Here is a 27,011-nt window from a genome sequence, read left to right on the forward strand (position 1 = left end):
ATGGTGTGTGACAACATCTAACAGCAGATGCCTGTGGAAGAATTAATTAAAAGTATGTGGAGTATGATATAGATCTCAAAATAAATATATATATTGGAAAATATATATTTTTCAATGCCAGTAGGCCTACATGTCCTCTCTTCAGGTGGAATTCTTCTTTGGATGAGGTGGGTGGGAATCTTCCTTAAATGAGTTTCAGTAGAGCTGGAGCTCGGTTAGGCACGCTCTTCAGGCTGAGTCCACGCAAGTCAGGGAATCAACCTCCAAAAGTCTGGTGGTTCTGTATTAAAAGAACTCAGAAGTCAGATGAGTCCAGTGAAAAAGTGACATCTGCTCTTGCTTGACCTTGGGTAAGAGGAGGGAGAGAGCAAGCCTTGGCTTCCCTGGAGCATTTGGGTGATTAAGCTTCCTAGTGAAGCTTCCCTATCAATAGTGCTCTTTTCCTTTAGCACGAAGATGGATCAGAGCCACAGTTTTATTTTCATTCCATCTATTCCACGTATATATTCCATCTATTCCAAATATATTCTGGTGCCTCCTGCTGCAATAAATGCAGGAAGAAATCAATGGGAAAATCTGCTTGTACTTACATGCAAGCAGCTCTGCTTTAGGATTCGGCGACATAAAAAGGCAAACCAAAAGCCAGTGCGTGAAGGCAATATAGCTGTTTTTTCCAGGACATTGCTGATAGGCTTTCCAGAAAGGAGTTAGGACTTGTTTTCCTGAGCATGGACTTGGTGGTCATCATCCATGAGGGAATTCCTGTGCTTTGCCTGGAGTTTCTTAGCTCCGTGCTCGTCCCGGGCTGGGTCTGAGTGCAAAGCTCCTGCTTGCAGCAGCCTGGCAGAAGGATTCCATCCGGAATTCTCCTCGGACTGTCTTGCAGCCAATGACCTAATTAGCTTTTGACTATAAATCTGTCATGTGCATGAAATCATTAAAGTGCATATCTTCTCTGTGGATGGGACAGGCAGGTCCAAACGGCACGGTTCCCACTCTTGGTACAAGAAGAAAATGATCCCCTGCAACCTGAGCTAGGGGAAACTATTCTTATCTCTGTGTGTTTTGCCTTCTACAAATAAAGATCATGCAGCTTCAGAAGTGATAGCTTCTGAAGGGGTTGAGGATAGGCATGTTTCATATGGCTTTACATGGCTTTATACTGTTGCTTTCCTTGCACTCTACATATCGAGGAGTGGAGCTGATGGAAACCAAGCTGGAGATACGTGTACAGGCTTTTGGACTTCAGAATCTGCTAGCTGACCCAAAGATTTGTCTGGAAATTTGTCCAAGACATTTGTCACTTGCAGGAGGTTACTCGATCTCTTTTTGTGCTGAAAATCAAGTGATCTTTTTGATGGAAGTTACCTGAGGGTGCTCGAATCTGAGCACGAAGGCATCCTCCTCTGTCTCCAGAGATCAGCTTGTCCTAGCTTTAAAGCATGCAGCATTACCAAAATATTTGGACCTTTCTGCTTTAAAAATAAATAAATAAAGAAAAGAAAAAGCACCAATTTAAGTAAATGACAACAATTTTTCTCAAAATGATGGCTGAATTTTTGGGCACGAGTCCTCTATTTAGCAATGACATTGCCCTGACATGCTTTTTAGATTATAGAAATCCGAATGCTTACCGCAAAGTGATCCAGCCCAGGCGTGTATTATTTTAACCTTATTTTCTTTTATTTCCTACACGCTTTCTCGTGAAATATAGCAAAATATGCTTTGTGATTTTTTTTTCTTCCCCCTCCCAAAAAAAACCCCGCTTTGTTTAAGCACAACAGTATTTCCAGCTGTTTGGAAGCAAGCATTGGAGGCGCCTCAGCCGAAGACGGGCTGCCACCTCCTATAAATACAGCTGCTGTTGTGCCATATACTGCAAATCCATCAGAGTCCAAGGCAGATTCAGAGATCTTTGCAATTCCAAACTCCTGTCTTGGAGCCAACCATATGAATAAGGCAAACACATCCCTCCACGCGCTGTTTATATAAAATAGGAGCAGAAGGCAAAAAGAAGAAAAAAGTAAATGGTAGAGTTCTGCCGTAAAGACAAGTATTAATGACTCTTTGCTATTTTTTTTTAAAACCAACTGTTCTGCATTAAACTTAGCTAGTGATGATTCATGATACATGGGAATATGGTTCACCGGGTGCTGGAAGCGTCCAGGAGAGACGTACGCTAGTGGGACCACAGAGCCCCAGGCTCATAAATTCTCATCTACGTACATTGCCCCACTTGGGTTCAGGATGGTCGTGAGTTATTTATGTCCCAAAAGCCTAGTTTTGCCTAGGAATTGCTGCCTGGCTTGAGGGCAGGAGACCCAAGTGTGCTTTTTAGTGGGACACAGGCCAGATGCTGTGAGGTCTCTTACATCAGGCTGCCAAGACCCCAATTTAAGGTAAGACTGGCCCATTTGCTGCTACATTTTACGTATGTGGGGTGATTCTTGGGTCCTCAAGCAACTGAGCGCCTCTGTCGTCCTCTGCACTTGGATCCTCCTCCACAAAGCAGATAAGCGCAGCGCTGCTGTGCCGTTCAGATAACGCTCGGTGCTGCGATAGGAAGAGCCTTTCTGCCTGACAGCATGCATTTCGATTTGGTTTTATTTCTTTTTTTTTTTCTCAATTTATGTAATAACTGCTGGGCACAAAATTAAACTTGAGAAACTTCTGATAAGAGCAAAACCATTCTAAGAGTTTTCCTTGAGTTTCTTTAAATTAGAGGGACAGGAATGCTGATTTCTGTGTCTCCGTGTATCTGGCGTAGCCCCGATGATTTGTTTTACGTAGAAATGTTCTCCCAACTGTCTTCCACGTCCCTTGTCTCCCACACCTCCAAGCTGGCTGTGTGCAGCGCCTGCATCCTTGGTTATCACTGCTGCTTTGAAGGGATGTTGCATGTACGTGATGCTATGTAGTGGAAGAAAAAAAGGATTTTCTTCTATTACATGGAGCATCTTTTCCCTTCTCTGTTTCCTCGTTCCATTGAGGTCGGGGCGTATGTTAGTGCTGCCGGAGACCCAAGCAGAGCATTAGACGTTGGCCGTGGAGTGCTGTAAGACCTGGTTCAAGTTTCTGTTTGGGTTGGAGATGGGCTGGCGGGCGCTGTTTGGAAAATGCTGTAGTCAGCTGTATCCCGCATGACACGCGGAGGAATAACACACTGCACAAGTTATTGATTTATTATTTGGAAGCGCGCCACGGCACATAAAGGGGAAAAAAAAGAAATGCGTACAGTTATTTAAGCATCATCTTCGGAATAGGAAGATTTCAAACTGCAGGTTAGAAAGAAAATATGACTGCCGTCATTATCGGCCCCCGAAACTGTTTGCTTTGGCTCTTCTGCTCTGGCGGGTTTGTTGAGTAAAGGGAAAAGGGAGATTAGAGGCTAGGATGGGGTTGCAGGAGGGCGTCCTTGGCCCCCGAGCTGCTTCCAGGGCCTCGGAGCTGGGAATAGATGCCCAAGAGGGACTGAAAAAAAGCCTGAAAGACTTATTAAATCTGCATACAGGTATTATTCTGAGGTGACATCTTACAGTTTCAAGCTGTTATTAGAAAGCTGAGGTTGTTTTTGGTTTTTTTTTTTTTTTTTTTTTTTTTTTTTGAATCCCTAACTTTTGCTTCCACCTCACTTCGGCGCAGTGCAACATCCATGAAGCCCACCAGGACCTTTGCTTTCGTGCACCTCTCCTGGTTGTAGTTGCCAGCATGAAGCTCTTAAGATAAATACCCCCATCTGCATTTGTGGGACGTGTTGTAGTCACGTTTTGCATTTAGTCAAGCCCGTGGGTTATCTGGCACCTTGTAACTGCAAGATTTTGAGACACGAATCCACCTTTGAGTGGGAGAGGGAGATAGAGGTAGAACCGCTTTGGGTGTTGGTCAACAAAGAGGCCACGCTTTTTAGAGAAAAACAAAATTTGGGAGAATTTGGGCAAAAGGCCAGTAAGTGGGATGAAGGTCTTGGATGCCCCTTATACTTTCAAGCTAGGTTAGGCAAGAACTTAAGAAATCTTTGGTTCTTCCAGCTTGAAAGCGTTGGCAGTTACTTGGGAGCGCCAACTTTTCTTAAAACAAGGCGACGTCGCTGCTTTGGTGGATTTTCACTGTCGGGATCTATAAAAGGAGCAGAGGGACCAAAGTAGAGGCCTGCTTTGGTGCAGTAACAAGCTTTTATAGGGGGATTTTACACAGGCACTGTCGCACAACTCTTGTCTTAGGAGCCCGCTGTGAGGATGAGCGAATGGGAAGGGCAACAGGCCGACAGGAGGCTGGTCGCTGCCTCCAAGAGCTCCTCGTCGGCGGTGGAGGAAGGTCAGTCCTGTTCCCCCAGGCAGCTGTGGCAAATGGCCCCGGCTTGCACGGCCATCGAAATAGGAACCGCACGCGCGGGGGCACCGCAAGGCAGCGCGGCGGCGTCCAGCAAGCGCTGCTGAGAGCCCAGTTAGTTGCGCCCGCTGTATTTGTCATCCGCTGGCGACTGCTGCCGGATTGACTCCCGCCGGGAAAAACAGACACCATCCGGCGGCGGCTAAATATAACGTCTTTCAGTTATTTGGTCTCTCTTTTCTCATTGCTTTGTAACAACAGCCGGGTGTTTGCCTCGTCTGTGCTTTGAGGAGGATCCCAAAGTGGGAATTCACTGATTTCTTTTTAATTATTTTTTAAGCATGGAATTAGGTAGTTTCAGCACAAGGATTTCACATCTCTGATGCAAAAAGTGTTCTCTCGGTCCTTAGCTTGCTGGTGTGTGAGGCGGTGGGTACCACCGTCCTCGAAGGATGCACCGCGTGGCTCCGACACGCTCGAGCATGGTGACTGCTGATAAACAGGGTGATTTAACAGAAAACAGGTGCCGCTGGCAGCTGTTTGTAACTTAAATGGGTCCTGGACGAAGAGCAGGGGTGGCTGTATGTGGGAACCCCTGCATTTATCCCATGGCGTGGTGAAAAATAGCCTCTGTGCTAAACCTGTTCATGGATGGTGTGTATTTATGCTGGATGTGTGTACCACTTCTTTTTCTACCTAGATTTTGGGGGAAGAAAGGCAAAAAAAAAATCTATATATACATATACGCACACATGCATATGTATGTTGTGAGCTCATAACCTACTGGCATCTTCCATCTTGACACTCTCCCCTAGAGCCTCATGAAGACCATCGAGACCATCTTAACACGCTGGTCTTCTATTGATAACTTGATTCACAGCTTGACACTGTCCGGTGCACTGGGGTTGGCTGGAGACACCTGGCCAGCAGGAGGTCACCAGGAGCTCCTCTGCTGCTTCCAGACTTTGAAAACCACTTCCCAAGCCCTGTTTGTCTTCAGATGGAGTCAAGGGAGGTCTTAACTACCTTGGGTGCCCCTGGTGTGCAGTAGGGTTTGATCACCCACTTTTTTATTGCATTTTTCTTTCTCCTGGATGAGGAATGTCATTTTTCTGCCATCGTTATTCTGACTTCATCCCAGCAGCCGGCACTGGCACCAGGACGCTGGCTCGTGGGTCTGTGGATGAAGGGTGACCAAGAACCTGATGAGCGTGGTCTAGACGGCATGGTTGCAGGTTGGCCAGGACCTAGTTTAAAGTCATTTTTGGAAAGTGAATACTCTCTTTTTTTTCCCAGTGGGTTTTCAATATATTGTCCTGTTCAATATTTTGTCCTAATTTCTGAATTTTGCTGCTGGAGATGAGGTTGGGATGTTTGGGTCCACCTGAATTTGAAGTGTGTTGTTGCACAGATGTCAAGTGGCTAGCAGTCCAGAGAGCCATGATTTATAGCCATGGGTTTACTGCCTCTAAGCTTGTGTTTGTGAACGCTTCAGTTGAAGGTATTAGGAATGGACTTGCCTGTAATATTTTTAGGGAAGAGCTGGGGAAATAGGCAAAGAATGAAAAAAGAAATGAAAATAACTCACTTCCTGCTCTCTATCTTGAATTTGGGGGAAAACTACATTCACAGAGAAAATGAGGAATGGTTGGCTATTGATTCCATCAAAAACCAGCATATGTCACTTTAAAATAAGAGTAGTGGGTATTAAGTGAGGTATTCCGGAGCAATTTATAATGCCCACATAGCCTTGCATGGCAGTAAGTATTCCCACACGTAGCTTCTCTAGAAGAACTATTTTTCCACTGATTTCCCACTTTATTCTGGGAGTTTTTGTGCATAAACAAGGCCGTCATCTGCCTCGCTGGGAAAAGTTGTGGGATAACAAGCTCTGGCAGATCAAGTCCTGCAGCTTATCCAGCCCCATCTGGGAAGGAAGCGAATGAGTCCAGAGGCTTTTCCTTCACTGCAGTGATTTATTCCAGCACTTTCAAAGCAGGTATTTTGCAGGGGGCACGGGAACAATCCGGTCTCTTTTGCATGCACTGCCATGCAGATAATTAACTTTTTAAAAAAATATTTCATTCTTAATGAAATAATGAGTTTTTAATTTTTTAGCTCTCCTCTATAAAAGATGACTTAGGAGTGCACATTAAATAACAGTGTGTTTGCGCTGCCGTGCTTACCTGTTGCTTTTTACAACCAGTTTTCCCTTCAGTTTTGCTGCATCTTGAGAAGGGAGGGGAAAAAAAAGGATGCCCAGAGGCTCTGTGCTGGAGGGAGACCAAGGCAGGATTTGAGGGCTTTATTGCACACGATTTCCTGTGCTTTCAACTCACATATAATCAAAATTTAATCTCCTAGCCAAAAGTCTGCTGCATTTTACATACATATATACATATATATATATATATATATATATATATATATATATATATATGGAATTCTCCACTCAGATTAGATTGGAACAGACATAGATTAAAACAGGCACAGATTAAGCTCTGGTCAAATGAATAAAGCGGGGTGGACTCAGCACGCTGCAAGTTCTTGTGGGTTGTTCCCCCTCTCTGGGTGGATGTAATTGTACAGATGGCCTTTCCCTGCATCCATCCGCTTCCTCCAAGATGCTCTTGGCCTTGGGGGTGTTTCCTGTCAATCAGGATGTATCAACCCCTATGTTGCAGATCAAAGAATCTTTCTGTCTGGTTTAACATCTAAGTAAAGATAACGGACTTGTTTCTCTGCACACTGAGCTGTAGAAGTACAGATGTCTTGTGTTCGTGGTGACTTCTCTCCGTTCTTGCATCCCAGTTGGGAATATTTTCCTGATATGCAGCATTTGTATTTTAATATTAGTACATTGCCCTTTGTTGCAGCCCTCCTTATCTTGGCAAAATCCTCTCGATTACGTGCAGTATTTCTCTTCAATAGTGTTTCTGTTTACTGTAGTTCTTTTTCACAGTTTCAGGAATTCTACCACTTCTGTTTATTTGGTCCATACTAATCCTGTGTGCTAATATGCCTTAGGCAGTAACGTGTGATTACAAAGAAAGATTGCACATCTATATGTACCCGTATGTCTGACATCAGGCAAGACCTCCATGTGCACGTTCTGAGCATGCACATTTCAACGTTTCGTCCGTCCAGCGAACGTCACTTGAGAAGCCTCCATAAGGAGGCCCTGCCAACAAAATCATGCCGACGTGCTCCGAGGAGCAGGGATGCTCATGAGCGCTGACTTGGAAGCTGTTCATCTGCTCGGGGCTGCTCGCTAGGTCATGTGGAGAGCGGTCGGTAGCTCCACAGCCTGTATAGCTGGAGGAGAATATCCAGCTGCTGGTCTCTGAGGAGCCTAATGAGTTACTATGGAATATTTTGGAAATGCTATGGAGTATTTTGGCTTTTTGCATGCTTCCTTGGGGACGGAGCTGTGTTTGGGAGCTCAAAGTGCAGCCGAAACATAGCTCGTTCCTCCCAAGAAATTGCAGCGCTCCACCCTCTGCCTGCAGTAACCCAAGTTTCTTTCTCCCAGGGGTGGGAAGAGTACAGCAATGTGTTTTTTGGAAGAACGGAGGCCAAAAATAGGAATCTGTGGGTTTTACTGGACTAGAAACTCTGCAGATACTAGTAATGTCAATGGTATGAGTCTTCATAACATTGATTCATCGCCAGAGGTCCTAGGATAGGCGTGTGTCTCTGTCAAAAAGTTGTTTTTGCCAATAACATTTTGCCTGCGGAACTGATACAATCTGTGCCAGCAAAAGCACTCTGACCTGTCTTTTCATATTTCAAGAGCTTGTCAGAAAGTTTGCAAGCCCTTTCCAGCGCAGACCATATCTCAAGAGTGCTGAGAAACAAGTTCCAGTGCGCCCTGCCAAGATGGCTAAAATCACTGCCTCCCTCCTTCAAAGTTATTGCCCTCAGTGCGTGAGTCTGCGCATATACACACACACACACACGCCTGATTCTCTCCCAGATTTCAGAAGAACGTGGTTAGATGACGTCAGGGTATTTTACTACAACAAGAAACATGGTACGAGATTCCCTTCACGCTGCAGGGACTCTTGGCCAGGACTTGGATTTGGTGTGTGAGGGAGATTGGCCTCCCTGTGACGCATCTCTGGTGAGAGACTGGTCACTCCTAGCTGGGCCAGGGCCGACTGCTGCAGATGTTCTCACACCTGGGGGCCTCACCATGCCTTGCCCATCATCTCCTTGCTGCTGGTATCGGCAGACGTACAAAAAGTTCTGCTCCAGAGTCAATTGCTCCCCAACTACTGTCAGATATGGCTCCAGCTTCATGATCAGGAAAGGTGATAGGCGTTTTTCCCAAATGGTCTCAGCCTTTTCTGGCCAGTTCACCTAGGTCTAAACCCGTCGATGTAGGGCTCAGGCTGTGAGGTTTGTTCGGCTGCCCCTTGGAGCTCTGTTCACGCTTCTCCAAAGTGCTCTGCTCCTAGGCAAGGTGCAGGGAGTGCTGCTGCCTTGGAAGAGTTTCCTCCAGTCTTCACCCATGGCTGCTCCTCAATAAGTTCCATGTTGCGTGCGGAGGTACCGCGTTGGGAAGAGCAACCTTGAGTCATCTTCTGCTCAGAAACCAGGGCAGGTGCTGCAGTGCCAGGAGACAACAAGAGCAGCTCAGAGGGGATGGCTGTTTGCTATTGTCCACAAGACCCGTGAGAGCAGGTCCAAGGAGTTCCCTTGGGCTGAAGTGCTCGGCTCCGCAGTGGCTGGTTGAGCTCGCTCAGTATGAAGTAGGTTGGACGTAACTTCTAAGGCCATCTCCAAAGCACTGCAGAGAGGCAGTCGTTGCAGCATGGAAAATTAAGTGCCTATTTGTATTTGGCCAATGCGTTCAGGAGAAATGCTTCTAGAAAGCTTCTAAAACAGCAATAAGCTGCCTGCCAGGTTCAAAGTTATGTAGACATTGAACTCTAGGTGATGGGTTTTGGGGTGGGGGAAAATAAAAGTGCAAAGCTCCCACCATGGGATACAAGTAGTTCAAAAAAGGTCATGATAAAAACTAGGTGAGCTGCTTTACCAGTCATAATAGTCATATTTTTACCAAAGGGCCTCTTAATCAGTCAGCTGGCCACAGTAATGCTCGATGGTAAGTGGCGCCGCTCATCTGGATTTTCTGGGTGGCTTCATTGGGGATTTTGAATTGCATCTAGGGAGGCGCATCATTTTTTGACTCCTCTGCATAAGTAAATGGAATTATTTCACCAGCTTGTTTTTTATCACATATTGTCTGAATGTTTTGGTCCCTGGTGATCATGCAAGCTGCGCTACCGGCTCTTGTGTGCAGCTACCTACAAAAAAAAATGGTCCCTTCAGGATCCACATTTTCTTCTGTTTTGTCTTTCTATTACTTTAAATGATTTTTTTCTTCCTTTTGCAAAGCTTCTGCATGTTGTTACACTTGCACCAAATATTATGTGTTGTTTTTCTCCTATTTTTATCTTAGGAGGAATATAGAGCAGAAGGCATTAGCTGGCACAACATAGACTACATAGACAACTCCGGCTGCATAAACCTCATCAGCAAGAAGCCAACGGGCCTGCTCCATCTGCTGGACGAGGAAAGCAAGTAAGTGGGAGCTGCAAGGGCTGCAGCAACGTTGGCCGGGTTGATTTATCGTGCTGGACTGCTCGGTTGACCTTTTGGTTCCCATCAGATGGAGCGGATGGCAGGGAAGGAAAAAGCAAAGCCGAACAACCTGACTAATAATTATTCAAGTTTGGTGCTGGGCTTCCTGCCGTGATGGGGATGGGCAAAGGTTTTCCCTTGCTTTACTATTCCCCTTGTATTCCTGGCCACCAAAGGAAAAGAGAAGATGCTTGAAGTGAAGCTGAGTTGACTGCAATGAACTATATCTTTAATGCTGGGCTAGGCTAAAGCAACCTGATGTGCTTCTCTGTCCTGATGTTTTTTTCCCCCCCTACTAAAAATGACCTTGGAAGTAGAGCAGGGAATGGGAAGCGCACTCACAAGCTGCAGAAGATTTGTGGGAAGCTTAAGGATGAAGGACTGGCTTCTTCCTGCTGTGCTTCAGCTCCCCTTGTCCCTCTTCCTCCTCCTCCTCCTCCTCCTCTTGAACACTAGTTTTAGGCAGGTAACACCTTGAAATTACGTTTGCAGATAAAACAGGTATTATTTCCTAGCTATAAGAGTATCTCACAGATGTGGGGCTGAGCATATGAGCATATATAGATATATGTATGTGTCTGTATATTTAAATATAAAAGCATTGATAGTGTAGTTCAGTTTGGATCGATATTCATTGAATATTCTAGGTGCAGAAGTGGAAACTCAGGCAAGTTCTGTTTTCCTATTTGCAGTGGAGTTTTCCTTTTTCTTTCACATTCATAGCTGACCTCTTTTCTTCCCCTCTTTCTAACCAGTTTCCCCCAAGCCACGAACCAGACGCTGCTGGACAAGTTCAAGCGGCAGCACGAAGGCAACTCCTACATTGAGTTTCCAGCGGTCATGGAACCGGCTTTCATCATCAAACACTACGCGGGCAAAGTGAAATACGGAGTAAAGGTTCGTTGCTGCTTTCATTTACAACATGACCCACTCATGTGACCAGTGCTCTCCTCCTCCCTTTCTTCTTCTCCTCTTCCTCTCTCTCCTCCTCCCAGGTAGTGTTGTATCTTAATGTTCTTTTCCCAGTTACAAACCATGTACTCTGCTATACTGGGACAAATTAAAGGAACTAAAATTAAGATTGATTGATGCTAAGCTCCCATGTTGTGATTTGGTATTACATGCTTACGGTTAACCTGAAGTGGCAAAGTGTTTCTGGGCTCTGGATCCTACAGGAGATCTTCACTGTTCCATCATTGTCTTTAGTACTGAGATATCCTAGTTACTTAAGCAGGGGGCTCCTTAAGCAGGTCTTTGATGTAGAAGCTTTGGAAAATCCCATGCAAGTTATTTCAGAGTTGTCCCCATTTATGTGCCTGCTGCTTGAATTTGGGTCTGAAGATGCATCTGTGCGTGTGCAGATCCACCTCAGGCCATCTCGCCCCTCTTGCTTATGGGTTCCTCTTTTCTTCCTCACTAGGATTTCCGCGAGAAAAACACGGATCATATGCGGCCGGACATTGTCGCTCTGCTGAGGAGCAGCAAAAATGCCTTCATCTGCGGCATGATAGGGATCGACCCGGTGGCCGTGTTCCGCTGGGCGGTCCTCAGGGCGTTTTTCAGGGCGATGGTGGCGTTTAGGGAGGCTGGAAAGCGCTATGTTGAGAAGAAAACCGGTAAGTGTGTCCATCTCCTAATCTTAATGCCAGTTTTTCCACCAGCAGGTATCGATCTAACATATTACTGAGGTATTTCAAAATAGCTGGTCTGGCTTATCGATGCGTTCCTCAGAATCTATTAAAAAGAAAAAAAAATCAATTAAAGCATTTATAGATTTCCGATGCCCAAATGCACAGTGTGATGCAGTTACGTTTCCAACTATGCAGCAGGATTTCAGTGTGCTGTACCAAATGATTTTCATTTTTCTGCTGCCTTAGTGTTTCCGTCGCATCACAAACCTTGCGTGATGTAAATAGATGTGTAAAAAGCTCCCAGAAAAAAAAAGGTGAATTATTTTTAACTAGGAATTCCTGCACAGTTAGTGTAGCAACTGGAAAAAAAATAGAGAATCATTCTTCTCTATAAGCCTTCAAGCTGTTCAGCCTCTCAGCTGAAACCGTTTGCGTAATTTATTGCTACGCAGTTATCTAGAACCAGCTCTCCATCCCCACACAGAACGTGGGGGCCTTAAATTCAAGGAAAGTAGCGGTGCATCATCATGCTATGGCAGGCAAGACTTGGCTGCGCTTTTAGACCATTTCTCTGCATAAAACAATTTGAGGGAAGACAGGTACAAGCTATTGCTAGCAATTCCCGGGCACAAGAGGGCTTGAAATTCCCGATGAAACAAGAGCACCGGCAGGGAGGATGTTGGCTGTGTTAAAAGCTTATAAATTCCTTTATAATTGGAAATGTCGAGAGCAGAGCCCAAGACCTTGGGACCTGAAAGCACCTTGGGTCTCTGCAAGAGCCTCCTGCCCTGCGGGTTTCAAGCCCTGCTTTGCCTTAGTGGCTGCATCCCCTGGCTTGAGCTACTGTCACTCTCTCACCTGTAGACTGATATATAGATCAGAAAGGGAATCCGGGAGGTCTTGCTTGCTTCTCTTCTCACCCCGAAACAAATTACACAGAAATTATATTTTCTGAACCTTTCCCAGCTTCCTATAGTTTCTATATTGATCCGAAGCATCTCTATAGGGCAAACATCCCTTGTTTTCCCTACAAGCTGTGGCTGAGCATGAGCAGCTGTGCTTTGGCACCTATAGAATGTTTTCTGCATCCCTGTGAGTGACAAAATCCCCTTGTTTGGTGAGGTTTTTTTGGCCTTTTTTTTGCACTATCCCTGCCTATAAAACTGAGAGAAGCCACAGGCTGCAGATAGGTTCATTTGGCCACTGCAACCTCATGTTAATCAAAACTATTGTGCCCCCGGTCTCCAAAACAGGTTGTAAAAAACACAAATTGCTCATTTGGGCAGTTGCATCCATGGCAGAAGCTATTTGGTTAATTAGGAAGCAATTCCCTGGACGTAGAATTAACCCGTTTTGGTTCTGAAAAAGAAACACGCAATGGAAGGCAGCACATGCTTTAAGTTTATTTTATTTTTTTAACCAAACCTTGCTGGCTCTAACCAGCCTGATTTGAAAGCTTCAAGCACTGAGGCCGTGAACCTGCAACTGGTGACAAAATCACCTGGAGATCAGCTAGAACAGCTTCCTGCACATGCATTTATGCCCTACATCCTTTCTTGCAAGCGTGCCTGCATGCATTTTATATCTTCCAATAAGCCACATTTTCTAATTCTTGTCTTCCAACAGACAGGTGTAAGTAAAAAGGGGAAAAATGTTCAAAATGTTCTTAAAAAAAAAAAAAAAAAAAAAAGTGTGCCTCTATTCTTTTGCATTAGACCCAGATTGATCCACACTGCTTGTACCTGTCTGCAGGCCGTCGGAGTCGCGCTTGCGATGCCGAGCTGAGCCTTTTCTGCAGAATCTCTAGCCTGGGTCTACCAAACGCTGCAAAAAATGATCTGGTTTTTCTTTTTCCCCCTCCCTGTGCCACTTCAAGCAGTCTCCTTGCCTACGCCAGTAGTGCCCACCAGTGCTATGAGCTCCTCCGTGCTCTGCTTGAGCCGTGCTGGTGCGCAGGGGCACCGGTGTCTGTCCCTGCTTGCCCCCCTGCTGTGCTGGGGTGACAGAGAACCAAAGGAACATTCTCAAGGCTTTCAGCAAATCTGTTTGCCCCACAGGCATCTCTGCTGTCTTGTCAGGCTGCATTCCCTATGCCAGCACTTCCAGTAATTCCCCCGTGAAAAGCTAGAATGGGAGGCGTTGGTATGAACGAGCCCGTGAAGATCGGTGCTTTCTGCTGCCTTTTTGGGGTCATTTTGCAAAGTGGGATGGGAACGCAGGGCCTAACAGTGGTGAAGGGGTCGTGTTCAAATACACCCATTGGGAGTATTAAGGAATAATATATGTAACCCTAAGGAATTACATATATACACCTATTAAAAAAAAAATATATATATTTATGTTTGCCGGATAAAGGTGGTAACAGAAAACAGATCCTGTGTTGAACAATGCAAAGGGATATTGATGTCAAAAAGATGCTACTTGACAGTGTTCCTCTGTAAAGTTGAGGTTGATGCTTTCTGCGTTGGTGTGAAATGCTTTGGGATGTGCTGACTCAAGGTAACACCTCAGTGACCTCATCACACCAGAGCACGATCAGAATTGGCTTTTTTCATTTTCCTCGTGCATTTCGATGATGATGGAGATGTGGCCCCTGTGCCACGTCCCTCCTTGACAAGGCGACTTCTCCGCCTGCTCCTTCCAGCTGTGCCCTCTCCTACCCCAGCAATCCCACCCCGATCCACTCCTTGTTCTCTCAAGGAATCCTGGCTCTTTGCTAATATTTCTGGTTTTAATGGTCAAATCTCTACAAGACGTGGTTTGACACCCCATTGGATTTGGAGGTGGCCATGCTGGTGAGCATCCATGCAGGACTCCATGGCTAACGGCTGGGAGGAGCAAGGAAAGGAGTTAACAAAAGCAAATATTGGTGCCATCTCGATGTTTTCTTGTTTTTTGTTCAACCAATCCTGGAGCAGTTGCAACGTTGTTGTGCTCTGGCTGGGAAATATCCTAAGGAGCAACAGAGCTGATATCTCCTGCTGCTCATGGGACATGTCCCTCCAGGCACAAGGCACGCGGGCTCCTCTGGAGCAGAGCACCAACATTTCTTCAGTGATCCACGTGCCCTGGTGCTTTGTCATGAGGTAACTGAAGTGAAGCCGCGTCGTGGCCCTGCGCCGCGGAGCCGCTGCGGGCCGGGCCCAAGCGCAACGCTGGAGCGCGGCGCGCTGCTCGGGTCCTCGGCAGCATTGCTCTCTGCTCTCTCCCTATGTCTGCTCATGTAATCTTTCTCTTATTTTCTCTTATTTTGCTTCCCAAGGGCATGATGATGCAGTGCCGTGTGCGGTTTTGAAAAGTGTGGATAGTTTTAGCTTTCTCCATCACCCAGTGCATCAGAGGAGCTTAGAGATCCTGCAGAGATGCAAGGAGGAGAAGTACAGTAAGGCTCCATATCCCGCCGTCCTCTCCGATCCCACGCTCACGTCAGGAAATGGAAACCAGGTGCATTCTGGCTAATGAGGGTGAAAATGCCCAAGAAACCCCCTCCCGGGACAGCCCGCTGCCCTGCCAAGCAGGTTGTCCAACGCGAGGGGTGTCGAGCCCCTTGCCTATTGGATATGGGGCAGATCTTTAGGAGCAAGCTCAGATCCAAACCCGTGGCTGCTCTGACACCAGCTTGCTTAGCTAGTCCTTTCCCCGTTGACCTGCCAGTGGAAACCAGGATATTGTGGCGAGGGCTTCTGTTTCCTTTATCACACGTGTAATAAGTTCAAAGTGCTGCAGAGCCACGAGGCACGTTCCTGGCTGAAGGTATGAGGCTGGTAGAACATGAGCTTCTCCTCCAGCTTGCAGCCAGCTCTTAGCTTTTCTATTTTTTAACTTATTTTGAATGACCCCTTCATTAATTTCAAGGAACTTTCCAAAAAGCAGTAGCTTGAGAACATACCCACTTTGTTCCCAAGGGATTTCACATAAACAGAAGCATTTGGCAACTTCATTGGGTGGGTACAGATGCACTTGGTCTCCGTTTCTCCCTCTCCCTCCCCCGTTACATAACGGACTAGTTCTGCATGACACCACGGACGCTCCTGCCTGCGCTACTAATTGCTCCGGCCGGGCTTCTCTCGCGGGACGAGGAGGGTGTCCGGCCGCGCGGAGCCGGCCGTCCCGTGCGGGGATGTGAGGAGCTGCCTCCCCGCTTGCAGGGAGCGGTAGCACAACATAAAGGCCAACTTTGAAAAGGGAGTGTGTATATATTTATGGAGATATATATACATATTTATAAATGTAAATGGAGCTTATATTTTTAGCCCTGTGAGCTTGGGGCTGCTGTTTACCTGCTTGGGTTTACGTACCAAAGCTTGCACAAATGGAGTGCTGCTGCGAGCAGCCCCTAAGGGCAGCTTTGCTGCCTCAAAAATGCTGCAATTTTTGCCGGAATGCAAAATGCCCAGGTTTGCTTCTCCAGCGACGAGCCCGGTAAGTACAGCCCTTGCACACAAACTTGGTGCAAATGTGCATTTTCTAATCAAAACACTGGGGAAGGAGAGGAAGTCTTTGGATTCCTACTTTAGATCTCCAATTTTGTTTTCTTTTCCTCTGCTAAAAGGCTGGTGATTCTCAATATAGTGATTTCAGTTGCAGCTACGGATTTGCAAGGTTGCAATAGAAGAGGTGCGGGATTTTTGGGTTTGCTTAAACATGAAGAGGGAAACTCATTCAACCAAAACCATGTTTAAACAGAGCTTTAATTTAATGTAAAGCAGGGAAGTCATATGTAGACGTACTGCTGCTTATGTGTTTTTGGATCCTGGGTCTGCAGGGTCATTCTGGCTGTCTGAAGCCACTCTGGCTGCAGAAAGGGGGATGTATTTTGGAGATAACCACAGTTTATTCTCACAGTGTAGATTAGAACAGCCTCTTAGCCTCCACCTGATCTGGGAAACCAGTGGTTCCTACTCATGCCACTATTTTCTTTGCGTGCAGAATTCATGCAACTTAGTAATCCATACTCTGTATTCAGGATCCTCAAGGCCATGTGCAAGTCATCTGATTAAATCTAAAGCATTCTCGCCCTTCAGTTCTAGAAAAACAAAGGTCTTTTCCCAGAGTAGGGCTACATCCATCTACCTGAAATCTTCTTTTCCCAGTCAGTGCAAAGTCCTATTTTTGCTACAGCCTTGTCTTCCTAAATTCAGTCTGGCTTGTCTGATTAGACTGTGGTTTTGGCTTTTTCTTTGGGGGGTTTCTTTGGTGGGAAGGGCAGGGGTGACGGTGAGTGAAGGAGGACAGAGTTTGTTCCAGAAAAGAGAACATGGAGCAAAAAGACTCTTTGAAATAGCAGTGAAAGCCTTTTTTTCGTGAGTATTATGGTCAAAAACATTCTCAAGAAAATGCAATGCTTTATTTTAGAGGAGCCTTCTGCATGTTAGTGGGAATGTATCCAGGCATATATATTATATAAATATATATATATACACACACACACACGGCTAGACATTATGCACTTGCTTACTGTAGTAAATACTTTTATTTTCAGTCAGCTCTATAAACAGTGATCTGTGCTACTGCTACACTGCAAAACTATTTACTAAATTCTGCAAATGGCCATATTTTGAGCAGAATTTTGCTTTCCTGTATAAAATCCATATGATAGCTGTATATATATTCTGTTACTTGAATGTGTTTCAAATCAATGGCCAGATGAAGTGAAGATACCAGAGGGGAGATGTCTGCACATCAGAGCAGCTGTTTGCATTTGCCTGCTTTCTCCCTGGAAAAGCAAATACACACACACACGCACACATATATATAATTTAAATAAGGAAAAAAAAAAAAAGAAAAAGAGGAGGAAGACAAATAACTAAAACAGCAACTAAAATCCCTGTGCCTTTCATTAGCCTTGCAGTTTTCTGCTCTTGTGCTGAGCTCAGTTTTTCCAAGAGGTTTATTGCTGCAGATTCTTAATTACTCTCATTTCTCCTTTTTTCTAAAGCAAGCCTGAAAATGGATTTCTTTGCTTTATATCAAGGATTCCCGTACTCTAAAGAAGAAATTTTTTAGGGCGAAATGCAAGTCTTGAATAAGGTCCCTCCAAAGATGGGAATGTCCCAGAGGCTTAACCTGCAGCAAGGGAGATTTAAAAGGAAGTTTTGAGCTCTAGGAAGAGCGAAGTCCTTGAATAAATTGCTGGCCTTATTTTTCCAGAATCCGCAGGGATAGGGATTACCAAACCTTCAGAGCAGCAGTGGTTCAGGGGCTTTGCCCTGCAGCAAAGCACTGAGTGACCTCCCAGATTTCCTTGGGATTTCACTGGGCCTCTTTTGTCCGCTTGCACATTGGCATTTTGAAGATCTTCCCTCTGTTAACATAATTTTGGATTTCATTTCCAAATTCAACATCCTTTTCTTTTGCAAAGGGCCAAGGGAAAAGCCACCCTGTTCAATGAAATGGGATTAGCACAACCGGCTCAAATTTTTGCCCGTTTTCTTCTGCCCTCATCTTTAGGGAAGAGCTTTATAGCAGCTTTTACCCCAGCAACAGGGCTATATGAACTATGAAAGAGAGAAATATGAGAAGGGAATATATTTTTGTTTCTTCTCATCCTGTTACACACTATGGTCTAGACTGCCTTTGTTTTGTAGGGTTTATTTTTCCCTCCTGAAATTTTGCACCACTGCAAAAATACCAAGAGAAAGTTTTGCAATGTCGAGTGAACTCCACAGTGTTTCCTCTCTCACAGCAGAGATTTCAAGACAGGTTAAAAATTGCTTGGCTGTTTTCTTGTCAACCTCGAGTTGTAGCAGGTCTTTAAACACGCACGTCTCCGTGACTTGAAAAGCATTTTGTTTTTCCAGCAAAAAAATTGCCTTCTGTCTTCTTAAGCGCTTGGTTACAAAACATTTCCACCTCCTGAGAAGGTAACAGGGGAAGTATCTGCCTCTGTGGGGCCTCCAGAACTCTTGAATCTTGCCTTCCTTGGCCGTTCCTCGTGTGGGAGGTGCTTGGGCCGCAGGGAGGTGGGCAAGCTGCTACACTCGTGCTCCCCATTGACTTCCCCCCTTGGTTTTTGGCTCATCAGCTCTGCCCGTCGCTAGCAAAGGGGTCGAGCTGAGCTGGCGGCGGAGCCAGCAGCGGCCGCGGCTCCTCCTCAGCGCCCGTGTCTCTGCGGGCAGCATGTGCACAGCGAGCGCCTGCTCCTCCTCCTCGTCCTCAGTCAACTCTCAGCCCCAGACGGCTTGACTGGCCCTTGGGGGGAAAAGAGCCAGGTGAAACCTTTTTTCTTTCTTTTTTTTTTTTTTTTTGATGTGCTGCTCTAGGTATTACTCGGAAGAGCCCCCGGACACCCCTTTCGGACCTTCAGGGAGTTAACACCATCAATGAAAAGAGCCAGCGGTAAGTCTGCCTCTCCTGCCTTGGCAAGGAAGTCTCAGGTGGGAGAAAACCCCTGCGTCGTTACGAGTGACTGTAGCAATGTTTCTTCCAGCTTGTTTTTTAGTATTTTTTTCTTCTAAATTTTGTCTTCTTCTCATTCTTTCTCCCTCACGTGGTCATATCTAAATGTCTTTACCTGACTTACCAGCAGACATGGAACCCAACTTTCCTCTGTCACAAGGCAGTGATTGTAAGTGGTGGTGATGGCCAAGGTGGTAAGAAGCATGCGGGGGGAAAAAAACAAAAAAACTAATGAATGTGCCAATATCTAGGAAATAAGAATGCGTAGTGCCTTTTTTTCAAGACCAAAAAATGGCTGATCTGTTTGGGTGCCTGCAAGCGGGCTGATGCCTCCGGGCTCTGCTTTGTGTGGAGGACTTGGAAAGTTGTGAGGCTCGAAAGGGTGAATTTTCAAATGTTTGCTTTGTTGTGCTGATGTGTTAAGGCAAAATCAAGGGGAACATGGTGACCGGCATGAAGGTAATTCCTATGATTGGCAAGTTCCTTAATGCGCAGGAGCTCTTCTACCTCCCTGTCGTATTACAGCATTTGAATTTGGTTGTTTTCACAGCTTATAAGATTATTGTTTTAATCCTTCCTTGAAAATCCTTGGCCATTCAAGCAGCTGCTGAATGAAGCCTTTTGCTTGCAAGTCAGCTCAGTGCTCCAAGAGGCCCCCGCAGATCCATGCCCCTTCTGCGAACAGTTCTCCAGATTCGATTCAGAATTTGTCTTCTTGTGACAGAGCTTCTCCATCTCAAAGGGAAACCTGGGCTCTAATCCTTCAATTGTTGAAATTCCTATGTTTTTGACATTTTTCGCAAGTCTTGTGCAGAATTCCAGCTTGCAGGAATCATCCTCCCCTGTTTTGAAGCTTCAGAGGTGACATTCCAGCTACTATGGCTGCACAGCTTTCTTTAAAGGTGATGCAAGGCGAAACCTTCTCCATGCAGAGATCTTCACATGGAGATAAGAGGAGCCCTGCAGCTGGAAACGTTGCTGTTGGGATTCTGTGACTCCGTGGCTGTGTGGCCACGGTAGGCTGAAGGGTAATGATGAGGAGGTTGATACTGGGAGGAAGCTCAGATCTGATATTAGTGCAAAGACCCATCCTGCTTAATTCTTCTCAATGCACATATCCAACCCCAGAGGTGTGTTTTGTGGTGGGTACGTCCAGCAGTGTTTTCCTAGCCTGGATCATTTCCCTTACCTTAGCAAGGGGCCATCACTAGTGCTTTCTGTAAAGGCAGGGAAATTCCTTCTGTCACATCAGAATAGCAGGGAGCAAGATAAATATATTTGTTTACTACTTGCTGTGGAGTTCAGGCTATGGTCAGCTGTATTTATTTGGCTTAAAAACAAGCCAGCATAGCAAACAAATTCCCTTAAATGTACAGGAGATCAAGGGTAACAACTGTTGTGGTTTTCTTCCTCCATCCTCAGCAGCTGTACCCTAACAACTGGTTCTTCTCAGAGTCAGGACAATTATTCCTCAGACAGGGCTGACACATTTGAGTGATTGATGGAGAACACATTTATGGAGGCCCCTACAAGGAGTCAGTTTCTGCTGGTGTGTCCTCAGCAGAATACTCCATGGTCCCCAAATCTCCAAGCCCCAGGAGTGCAATCCAGAACGGGATATCTCATCAAGATCTTTCTCATGCAGAAAGCACTTTGGGACTAGGCACGCAATTTTAGCATTGCTCACTGCCAGCAGCCGTGGTCTGGAGGCACATGGCTTCAGGAAAAGTAGGTCTAAGTGACACTTACGAATTAGTAAGGGGTAGTGATGGAGAGGTGGCACATGAAAAGAGGAATTGCTTGTAAACTGATGCTTTTTAAGTATCCTTCTGTTCAGAGGTGCGCTGTGGCTTCTCGATACATCCCAACAGATCAGCCAAGGAGCAGTTTGGAGCGCTGAGTTAACCAGCAGCATTTTCTTCCCAAGTGCTCTTGGCATTGCGTGGCCGCTGCTAAGCCTGCGCCTCTCTGAGCGCCGCGATGGCCTCGGGACACCCTTCCAAGAGCACATCTGAGGCTTCCCGGTGGAAGCGGCCAAGGAAGGCTCAGTGAGCAAGGCCCAACTCCCAGATCTCCTGTGAAGGAAGTGCCCATGTGGTCGCCACGTGCCGTGAGGGCAGCGGGCCTCAGGCAGACGGCAGCAGGGCGGCCGGCCTTCAGGTCGCCCTCGGTGGCCACCACCTGATTAAACCCCGCCACCGCCAACCAAGCGCTCGCGCAGCAGAAGCCGTTTGCTCTTCGCTGATGTCTTCTGATGAGCGCAAAAAGGCTGCTGCTAACCCATGTGGCTGGCTGGTCCTTTCAGTGACCAAACGGGCCCTGTAAGTCCATCTTCACCCTAGAGTGCCTGGTAGAAGGCCCATTCTCTCTCTTAGTCCAACTGCATGGACTTTCTAGGGTTTTCTCCTCTTTAATCTTCTTTGGAATCCATAGTACCACATCCTGTCCAGAGGCAAACTGTGCGTTACCATCACCTGGGGTTAATTATGGGGTTGCACTTTCAGAAAGTGGCTACTGAGGTTTAGTGGTCCTGGCCAACCTGTGATTTTTTTTTTTTCCCCCCTCCCAGCAAGTAGGAATCTTTTGACAGCTGGGACTTTTATTGTAAGGGCAAAGAAGGTGGAATGGTGAGTTGTGAAACTGGATATTTAAAGATAGGTGCTGAACTAAATTAGCTATTAAACTATAAACTTCCTTTTCGGTCTTAATTTTTTCTTTCGATCTGGCCATGATGCTAGTTCCTCTTTCTCTAGATAAGGGCTTTAAGGTCTTCTTTACTGGGAGACCTCAGAAGACAGGGATGCCTGCCTGAGACCCTGGTTAAATGACCGTGTCCTTCAGAACCCACCCAGGAGGCTACTTTGCTGCTCTCTTCTATGTGTCGAATCTCTTGCTACTCCTTTTTCTTTTGCCTGAAATACTTCTGGTCACTTGGCAGACCCCATGTCCCACTTGGACCTGCTGTTATTTCGTACAGCTATTTCTGGAAAAGCCCCCAAGATATCGCAGTCAGGGCAGAGGCTTTGCCTAAGCCACCCACATCGGAGGGATGCTCTGCAAGTAGCCACAGACCCAAGTTGTCCGTCGGAAAGAACTGGATATTTTTATTCTGCTGCTGATAGGCAGATCTTTTTATGCATATCTGATTTCGAAAACATGATTAACTAGCTGATTGCTTTCCGTGTTGTGTCTGGCATTGTGAACTTTTCATGTGGGAGTGAATGACTAGTGAAGAGAATAAACTCATGATCATCATTTGCCATTGAATTATTTTCTAATCTGCCAGTTTCGAAGCTTTGGGTGATTCTTAAATGCTCTCTGCACTTTATGTTGTTGAAAAAGAAAAACTATCTTTTGTGCATCATCCTGGAAGAGCGTGTTGTGACTGCATTGCTTTGCTTTTCAGCGATGTCTACGGCGTCGGCTGGAACGGCAGGATGGGCATTCGGCACAGCAGGCTCTCCAGCCCGAGCTCCTTCCTAGACAAAGATGGAATATTCGTTAATTCCACCAACAGCAAGCTGCTGGAGAGGGCCCATGGCATTCTCATGTTAGTATGGAAGGATTGGACTTAACGTATATTCTGATATATGTTAGAGTATAATAAATGGCATTGGTATCAATAGGGATGTAAATAGCTGGAATAAATGAATATATTTCTAGCTAAAAAAGAAAAATCTGAGCTCCAGATGGACTAGGATATTGCAAGGTTGGGTCAAAGCAACCTCGGTAGGTTCTGAGCGTCTGATTTATTCGGTCTCTTATCATTCATTTGCAATGACAGGTCCAGGGAAGTGAGGGAGGGAAGGAATCTTCCGGTCCAGCCAGTCTCCAGATATGACATGGATGTTATGCAGTAACATTTTTTTAACGTGACATTAAAGTTTCCATTGTGAATTAAATGTGGAAATGACATCAGTGAGTCATGCTGCAGCCTCATCCCAAACTGCAGAAGCCCTTGCCGGAGCGCTCGGAGTTAACGTGTGCCGCTGGGAAGCAGGGTGGTTATCTGTTCTGCAGAGCCGCTTCCGCATTTATCCCATCCCTGCCAATGCGACCACTCGTTTTAATCGAATACCTTCCTTTTAAACATGTACAGCTCAATTGGTAAGGCTGCTTTGCAGAACGCAGTAGGAAGGTAGTTGCAGAGCAGACCGTAGTCTATAAACCATAGTAAGCAGCTGCTTACGGTGATTTTTTTGAAGGAATTATTTCATGAATTCCTGATGTGTCCTTTTTTCTGGACCTTGTCCTTTGACTTAGGTATTTCTGGGGCTAACGCAAAAGAGACTGATTTCTTAACAGCCAAAGTTGAGCTGTCCTATCAGTTCCAGTCTGTGATCGTATGCTTGGAATAATACAGCTATTTCTTATCTCCCCAGGCGAAATAAGAACTTCAAAGCCAAACCAAATCTCCCAAAGGTGAGAGACAAGTAACATTTTTACCTCTTCTGCTACTGGCTTAAATCCATAGGTACAACACTGAAATGCTGATGCGTGTGGAAGGAAATTGCTTGTTTCTAGTGCAAAACCTCTGGCAAATCAGCTCCATTTGGGGCTCTTTTTTTGTAAAAACCAAAGAATTGCAGAATTGCAGAGTGGTACCAGTGATTTGTCCTGGGGGAGGGCAGCATGAGCACTTGCATCCTCCTCTCTTTGTCGAACTTTGACAATTAAATTTCCAAGCTGAAATAAGTGAATAGGTTATGCAAGATGACCAGTATTTGACAGATGGACAGTGATTTCCAGGATGTTTACCTGGAAACTTTGGAATATCCTTCCATCCTGGCCACATTTATTATTTTCCAAGACACAGCATGCAAAGAGATTGGTGCATAATGAGAACGATGATGTTTCCTGTGGTCATTGTTGATACTGCTTCAACATCTGGCTGATGCTGCCTGACTTCTGATAATAATTTTATTTGCTTAAAACTGACCAGCGTGATATAAATTGGGGGAAGAAACGGTGCTTTCTTGCTGTGTAGCTTCATAACTTCCCACTGGGAAGAGCTGCTCTGTGCCACGGCCTTTTCCCAGCTTTGGGAGCACAACAGTGGTGCACATCCACAGTGGCAAAAGAGCAGGGGCTCGGGTAACGGCAGAGAGAGGGGAGCAGATGCTGGTCTTTACCAGGGAGATGTAGGCACCCGCACTCCATTTCCTGCCCAAAATGAAGTGATCTTTGGAAAGACAGCAGCGGGTGAACTACAGGTCACTCAGGCAGCTCAGGCAGGCTTTGTAGCTTCTGTACATGTGTTTTCCAAGTGAACCAAGTTCTCCCTTGGAGCATCTCATCACCAGATGCTCACTCTTCCCAAATCAAAGCCTAGATGCTTGGGTTCTGCTGGCGAGCACGTGTTTTCCATTTACCGCTTCCTATTCACGTGAGCCCAGCCCTGGGGCCCACCACTTATGTCTGATAGCTCATTTTTTGCATGTGTGTAGTGATTTATTTGCCGTGGTCGGAGGTGATTGGTACCATTTCATCAACATAATCAAGAACAGGGCATCTCCCCTGTGGTGCTCATGTTGGCATGAGCTGCACGTTTGTGGGTAGCAGAACCAACGTCTATGTGGTCCAGGATCCCCTTGGCAAGTCCTCAGAGGCCATGGGAAGCTTGAGGGAACACGATCCAGTGGATCTGGCTCTGATGAAAATGGAGGAGAGTTAATTCATCGTTCCTTGACATTTGCCATTGAGATTGAATAGTGATGACCCTAAGGAAGCCCTGCAGAAGAGAGGGGATTTAAAGATGAGAGGCAAAGGGTAGCATGGCAAGGAGGTCGTCATCTTGTTGTGTTTGCAAAGACCAAAATAAGCTGTTTTTTTTCTGCAGCATATGCTGGATGTGAAATCCCTCAAGCACCTGACAAACCTGACGCTGCACGATCGCATTACAAAGTCCTTGCTCCATCTCCACAAGAAGAAGAAACCACCCAGCATCAGCGCCCAGTTCCAGGTAACTGTGTGTCAGGTTTGTTCTCGGGTATTAGGACCAAGAGAAATTTTTAGCGATTTAAAAGCACATTTCTTGGTACTTGCCTACACATGAGCGCATGGAGAAGAGCACCTGCAGGCACTGTGCTGTCCTATCTTCAGCATCATGTAAGACCTGAATCCAACTGAGGATGCAGCTCGGATAAGCTATGAGGGAATGCAGAAACCTCCAGGTATTCAAGTGATGTAAAATAGGGAGGCACAACCTTTGGATGTCGTAAGTAGGGAGAGGATTTCCTAAAACAGGAGAAGGAGGAGCTGAAGAATGGTAACATTTCCAGTTAGAGGTGTTCTATGAAGGACAGTGGTGGGGAAAAAGGCCGTTAACTCAGTTATCTGTCAGGGTGGGCAGAGCAGCAGGCAAAATGCTGTATGGGACTTGGCAGAGGGATGAATTGATTCTGTTCTCTGCCCTGTCTGTGATTGTTTTTCTTTTAAGTGCCTTTGACGTGTGACATATCTAATCAGGTGTAGTTATTTATACAGCACATATCTCTCCGCGTGTGCATGGTACCTTGCTTTGTGCAAAGCTTGTGCTTTGGTACCTCACTTTCAGAGCAACCATATCAAGGCATTTTCTCTGCGGGGTCCATAAAGAGTAAAACCTGGAAATGCTGGCATTTTGAAGTGTGCTTAGTTGCATTCCGTGTCAGAAATTCAGTCCGGTTTTGTTGTTGGTTAGACTCGGCATTTTAAACAATGCCAAAAGGTCAAAATCTTGCAGCATTATCTCAAAGCAGGCACAGGGATCCTGCAAAGGGCTCGATACTGGCGTCTGCTGCCTTGTCTCTGTGCTCCTACCCTTGCTTGCGAGTAGCTGCAGCTCTAATAATTCACCAAAATGTGCATCAGGGCTTGGAAATGGCCAGAGGGCTTGCAGTGTACGGCATGCTCGAGCCTGTGGTAACATTAGAAAGCTACATTAGAAAGCTAAAATGAGTTTCAGAGAAAGTCTGTTGTCTTCCTTGCTTTGCGTTTTGGGAGAAGTGATTCATTTTTAGGAAGACTCCATGCATAAGTCTGGATAAGAGTAAGTAATTAAATATATACACATGAACGTATACGTATATATGTGTGTGTGTATATATAATTTGCAGAATGTGCATCTGCATATATATTGAGCTCAGTCTAGCCTGATGGTATGCTGGTTAAAATATAACTTCAACAGAGTGTCATTAATCCAGCACCATGGAGTGCTCGAAATGTAACAAGTCTTGGAATGAAATGCATTCCTGAAACCTATTCATCCTCCAATTGAAAGTCTAGAAAGTGTCCCCATGCATGGTTGACATTCTTATGTATGTCACAGCCCACAAAAATAAGCGGCAAAAAGAAAAGATCTCTGGGCATTTTAAGATTTCCTTGTATATCCCCATGCAGCAAAGCTGCTTATTCAGAGACCGAGTGGGTGCCTTACGGTTTCCGAAGCGATGACTGGCACCGCGGGAGCGATGCCCGGCTGCGTCCGTGCCACGTCCTCCGGAATCAACAGAGCCGCGTTCAAGGCAGAGACGGGCCGGCCGCACACTGGCTCCTTGTGCTGCTGCGCTGCCCCGCTTTCGTTCCTCGCTCGTACGAGAGAGGCGTTTTCTCGGGAGAGCAGCCGAGATGGCTTTTCATCAGGAGCCCGCTAATAAAACCGCGGTGCGTGGAATTGGGTCACGGGCAGGAAATGCAGCCGTTTCCTCTTGTGCATTTTTTGCTGATAAATATCATGCCAGCGCCGGAGCCAGGAGCCTCCAGCTGTTCTGCCTCGCGTTGATTTTACATATTCCCAAAATTATTGCAACCTACGGGCAAATATCCCCAAAAGTAAGACGCGTGCAGGCAGTCAGCTGGTAGAGGCAAGATTAAAAGGGGGAATGCTGCTGGCCTTAGTGCTTAGAGTTGTGGCCACCTTTATTAGGGGACGCCTGCTTCCTCAGCTGCAAATTACCCTGCCGGGAGCCGAACCGAAGCGTGGAGATTCGTGTGCCTGCAGGTGATGCTCAGAGGAGAAGGAGC

General features: G+C 46.0%; 1 protein-coding gene across 5 annotated transcripts in view; it reads left to right on the plus strand.

Moving 5' to 3' along the window:
- The window catches only part of MYO9A (myosin IXA), a 121,198-nt gene that overhangs the window by 65,590 nt on the left and 28,597 nt on the right, over nucleotides 1-27,011 (plus strand). For all 5 annotated transcript variants that reach the window (XM_088538243.1, XM_088538244.1, XM_088538240.1 and 2 more), the window contains 8 exons: nucleotides 9,797-9,918; nucleotides 10,734-10,875; nucleotides 11,399-11,594; nucleotides 14,872-14,991; nucleotides 18,872-18,947; nucleotides 22,414-22,557; nucleotides 23,390-23,429; nucleotides 24,847-24,969. In XM_088538243.1, coding sequence (XP_088394369.1) covers nucleotides 9,797-9,918; nucleotides 10,734-10,875; nucleotides 11,399-11,594; nucleotides 14,872-14,991; nucleotides 18,872-18,947; nucleotides 22,414-22,557; nucleotides 23,390-23,429; nucleotides 24,847-24,969 — 963 coding nt within the window. The remainder of the gene's footprint in view (nucleotides 1-9,796; nucleotides 9,919-10,733; nucleotides 10,876-11,398; nucleotides 11,595-14,871; nucleotides 14,992-18,871; nucleotides 18,948-22,413; nucleotides 22,558-23,389; nucleotides 23,430-24,846; nucleotides 24,970-27,011) is intronic.

This window comes from Tinamus guttatus, unplaced genomic scaffold (genome assembly GCF_059628265.1).
Source record: "Tinamus guttatus ecotype Peru unplaced genomic scaffold, ASM5962826v1 Tinamus_guttatus_pri_ptg000942l, whole genome shotgun sequence".
In the NCBI taxonomy this organism is placed as follows: Eukaryota; Metazoa; Chordata; class Aves; order Tinamiformes; family Tinamidae; genus Tinamus; species Tinamus guttatus.